Below are 5,024 nucleotides of genomic sequence, written 5' to 3' on the forward strand. Positions count from 1 at the left end.
GAGTCTCTCCATTTCTGCCACTGGGAAGGTGTCAAATGCGGTCGCCGACACGAACGAGTCACTGTTATAGATCTCGCGTCCAGAGGTTTAATTGGTTCTTTGTCTCCTTATATCGGAAACCTCAGTTTTCTCCGGGAGCTTAGCCTCTTTAACAACACTCTTACGGGTGAAATTCCAGCTGAACTCGGTAATCTTTTCAGGTTACAGAAACTAAATCTAGGCATTAATGGTTTTGAAGGGAAAATTCCACCACACCTATCTCGTTGCTCCAATCTTAGGGACCTTAGGGTAGGCAGAAACAAGCTAGTTGGTGGGTTCCCGAAAGAACTTGCTTATTCAATGCCTAGACTCATATCACTCTACGTTAATGATAACAATTTGACCGGAGGGATTCCTCAGTGGATTGGGAATCTTAGTTCTCTGGAAGACTTTAATGCCGCTGGCAATCCTCTTGAAGGAAGTATTCCTAATGCTTTGGGTCAATTGAAAAATTTAAGAGCACTTTGGCTGGGTTCCAGTCAAATTTCAGGTACCATCCCTCCTTCCTTATACAACCAATCATTGCTAATTACATTATCAGTGCCTGCAAATCGAATTGGGGGTAGTCTTCCTCCGACATTTGGTTTCAAGTTCCCTCACCTTCAGCTCCTTCAGTTACAGCACAACCAATTTGATGGTCCAATTCCACTTTCAATATCCAACTGTTCGCAGTTGGTACAATTGGAATTGGATCATAACAATTTCAATTCAGTGGAAAAGTAAGAAACGATTTCGGAAATTTAAAAAACCTCTACTGGATAAATCTTGGTTATAACAATTTTGAGACTAAGGGATCAGATGGACTTGCCTTTCTTAGTTCTTTGACCAATTGTAGCGACTTGGGGGTGGTAGTTTTGGAGAATGGCCAATTCAGAGGTGTATTACCAGACTCTGTGGGCAATCTATCTATCTCTTACTTGGCACTAGGTCTAAATCAGTTGTACGGATCTATTCCTTCAACAATAGGAAACCTTGTGAATATTGGAACCTTAGCTATGAATAATAACCAATTCACAGGCCCGATACCCGATAGCATAGGTCATCTTCATAAGTTGCAAAGGTTGTCAATTTCACAGAATAGTATCTCAGGTAAAATTCCGGACTCTATCGGGAGTCCGGAATTTGTCTTTGATGAATGATCTTTACTTGGAGCGAAATAGACTAGAGGGGGCAATACCCTCGAGTCTTGGCAACTGTCGCAATTTGTTACTGTTGACACTTTCTGGTAATAACCTTAATGGGAGCATACCAAGAAAACTTTTTACGGTCTCTTCTCTGTCAATTACATTGGATCTAGCTCGCAACCTTTTGTCTAGATCCTTGCCACCTGAGGTTGGAAACCTCAATAATTTAGTAGAAATCGATATCTCCGAGAATGGTTTGTCTGGTGAAATTCCTAGCACTCTTGGTAGGTGTGTCAGCCTTGAATACCTATATTTGGGAAAAAATTTCTTTGAAGGTTCAATTCCTTCATCAATTTCATCCTTGAGAGGTATTCAGAATTTGGACCTTTCCAATAAGAACTTATCCAGTCAAATTCCGAGATTTTTAGAGACATTTATTTTGCTGCAGAATCTCAATTTGTCTTTCAATAATTTTGAAGGAGAGTTACCAATGAAGGGTATTTTTACAAATGCAACTGCAATATCAATTGTTGGTAACTATGGGCTTTGTGGTGGCATTTCTGAACTACGACTACGTCGGTGCACCACAGAGAAATCGAGAAAAAGGATGTCTCTTTTACAAACACGAGGAATCACAGTAGCTTTGGTTGCAATCGCAGTAGCTTTGGAAGTCATTGGAGTAATCACGGTATCATCTTTCGTTAGAGTATCCACGGTATCATCTTTCCTTATATGTCGTTTGTTCAAGAAGAAAAGAAAAACCAAACCTACAATTACATTGTAGAAAGATTCATTCTCAAAAGTCACTTATGGAGAACTTCTCAAAGCAACTAAAGGTTTCTCTTCTAGGAATCTTCTTGGGTTTGGAAGCTTTGGCTGTGTTTATAAAGGTATTATTGACCAAAACGGGAAGTTAGTTGTGGTGGTCAAAGTATTTGACCTTCAAACTCGTGGCGCTACCAGGAGTTTTGTGGCAGAGTGCGAAGCCTTAAGGAATGTTTGACACCGACACCTAGTTCCCATCATAACTTCTTGTTCTAGTGTTGATTTTCAAGGGAATGAGTTTAAAGCTCTAGTTTATGAGTTCATGCCCAATGGCAATCTAGATAATTGGTTGCATCCAATTCCGAAAGCAAATGATTTGGAACATGGGTTTGTGGGACTCAATCTTCAACAAAGTGTAAACATTGCCATAGATGTGGCTTGTGCACTCGATTATCTTCATCACCAATGCAAAAGGCCAATTATTCATTGCGATTTAAAGCCGAGTAATATCCTTCTCGATGGTGACATGTTGCCCATGTTGGAGATTTCGGTCAAGCCAGATTTCGTGCAGAGCTCACCAGCAGTCCAAATACATGTAGTTCAACGGCAATAAGGGGAACCATTGGATACATAGCTCCGGGTAAGAACAAACCCTTTTGTCAGATTTCTTATTTAAATCTCCCTTTCCTAATATCAAATCACCAAATTTCAGCTCATTGGGTATGTTAGATTCCATGGAAGGATTGGATGTGAAGTAGGTTGCATGTGATCCATATATTGATGACATTCACAATGTTAAATTTTGTATGGTTAATTATCCTAAACCAAATCATAGTCAATTGTTTTCTGTTATTTCAGCTCATTGCGTAAATGTGCCAGTTTCATATTACAAGACGCACGCAATGTATTCTAAGAAAGTTCTCTTTCATTTTGTATCATTTTTCTTTTTGTGAAAAAAAGTGAAAGATCACTTTTGTTTTATACGTTAGTTTTTCTTACAAATGGTAGAGTATGGACTTGGAAATGAGATATCAACGAGTGGAGATGTTTATAGTTATGGGATCTTGTTGTTGGAGATGATAACAAGGAAGAGACCTACTCACGAAATGTTTGGGGCAGATCTTAATCTTCATAACTTTGCAAAGATTGCCTTCCCTCAACGTGTGATGGAGATTGTAAACCCTGTACTCTTAGCAGAGGACAGACATGGCAGCATTACGGTGGAAAATCTGATCCCCATTGTAAAAATAGGACTAGCATGCTCAATGGAGTCCCCAAAAGATCGAATGAGTATAAAGACTGTACTCCACGAACTACATCTGGTCAAGAACAAAATTTTGAAAGGTAAGCAATTAAAGATCTTACTCAATATTTTGAACCTTGACCTTATTTCTTACATTAGATTTAATCCTCCATGGTTTTGCTAGGGCGAGATGGATAGCTAGACAATGTTGATAACTAGGAGTGTCAAAATCAGCATAGACAGACCTTGATGATCTTGGAGGACCAATCCCACCTTTCATTAGACAATGTTCGAAGCAAGCAAGAAAGAAGAAACGAATCATCTTGGCAATGCGGCAATGGCCACCATGACCCTGCAGTATGGGTATATTGATTATAAAGCAAGATTCAAGTTAATTAATGCTGTGGCCAATAATGTTTTCATTCCTAACTTGATGAATTATATGTTAGGACCGCATACCAATGCTTTCCTAAGTTTTCTAAGTATGCCTTCGACTTCTCTGAACCTGTAGGGTTCGCCTCGTTTAAATTTGCTTACTTTTCCAAATGCTATCGCATATTTACCGTATCTATTCAATATGCGCAAAAAAAGCAAGTATATTATGCTCTTCTGATTGGGTTTTTTTTCCAGTTATCTTTCCGTTCTGCTCTTCGTAATGCTCTAGTTGAGATGTCAAAAAGTGCACAGTTTGCGTTTAGGAAGAAGTGGCAAATTAGCCAAGATGCCGAAACAGCTTGAAGCTTCTTTAAAGAAATGAGTGATGCCATGAACACTAAACAGGGAAAAGCCAGCAAGGAATCAATTTAATTTTAATTAGATATTAATTTGCATATGGTAGTGGCAGATTAGAACTATTCAAACCAAAATCACTTTTTGGAGAAGAAGTTTTGATGAAATAGATAAAATCCTGCATGCACACTCAACCAGTAGAATAATTTTTTCTTTACTAACTTCGTTTATTGTAGCGGCTCGTGCCTCTGAAAATGTTGTAACTTAAATCAAATGAAAGATGTGCACATTATCCGGTGTTTTCTTCTGGACGAAAATTGCCATCTACTCTAACAATGTCCCCCTTTTGCATTTCCATGACAAAACCCGGCCCTCCAACGATACTCGACTCCTAATAACTTTTAACACGGACGAAGCGAAGTCTAAACTGGATGTTCCTGCAAATCTGGAACAAACTAGTGCTCCATGAGCTGAATGGACAAGATCCTTGGAGGGATATAATTGAATGTCTTTTTCAATGTTTATCATATCTTCTATGGAATTCAAAAGGTGTAATTTTGACGGTCGGTTTAATTTCTCCTTGGTAATTTTACCTTGATATATAGGGATGCATAGATAGCCAGAAAACTGTTGGAGCAAGCATGAATCCAATCTCCTTGCAATGGCCACCATGATCCCGTACTGTGGGTGTATTTCTCCTAGGTCTTTGTACGTACTCATATGATGAATAAGAACCCATCTTGACTAAGCTTTACTTATATCTTCGACTTCTCCATTCATTTCGTGCTTAATGTGTATCAGTGGCTGAAACACAATATCAAAATTAGATCTAGAGGCACAGTACATTATGCTAGAATGCATTTTTAACATTCAAAGATGGAGGCACGATATCAGAATGAGATCTGGGTACAGTTTTCGATTCTCATTTATTCTCTTTTCACATTCAACGGAAAAGACAACGTTAACCGAAGCAAGTTCAAACAATTACTACCCGTGGTTATTACATGACAATTTGATGTTTGGAGATGAGAAGTAAGAAGTAGGGGGAGATGAGCTTTTTGACTTCTTATTTTTGACTTTTTCATTTTGATTAACAAAAGGACTTACGAAACGTATTCTACACA

At 38.6% G+C, this 5,024-nt stretch overlaps 1 protein-coding gene and 1 pseudogene across 1 annotated transcript in view; both read left to right on the forward strand.

Moving 5' to 3' along the window:
- The window catches only part of LOC131323616 (putative receptor-like protein kinase At3g47110), a 2,373-nt gene extending 207 nt beyond the window's left edge, over positions 1-2,166 (forward strand). Inside the window, exons 1-4 of the mRNA XM_058355468.1 lie at positions 1-758; positions 875-1,099; positions 1,200-1,851; positions 1,948-2,166. The exon at positions 1-758 is cut by the window's left edge and continues 207 nt beyond it. Of these exons, the coding sequence (XP_058211451.1) occupies positions 1-758; positions 875-1,099; positions 1,200-1,851; positions 1,948-2,166 (1,854 nt within the window). The remainder of the gene's footprint in view (positions 759-874; positions 1,100-1,199; positions 1,852-1,947) is intronic.
- Positions 2,167-2,244: 78 nt separating this feature from the next.
- Positions 2,245-3,808, forward strand: LOC131322992 (probable LRR receptor-like serine/threonine-protein kinase At3g47570; annotated as a pseudogene).
- The last annotated feature ends 1,216 nt before the right edge of the window (positions 3,809-5,024 follow it).

The sequence above is a fragment of the Rhododendron vialii genome, chromosome 4a, assembly GCF_030253575.1.
Source record: "Rhododendron vialii isolate Sample 1 chromosome 4a, ASM3025357v1".
NCBI lineage: Eukaryota > Viridiplantae > Streptophyta > Magnoliopsida > Ericales > Ericaceae > Rhododendron > Rhododendron vialii.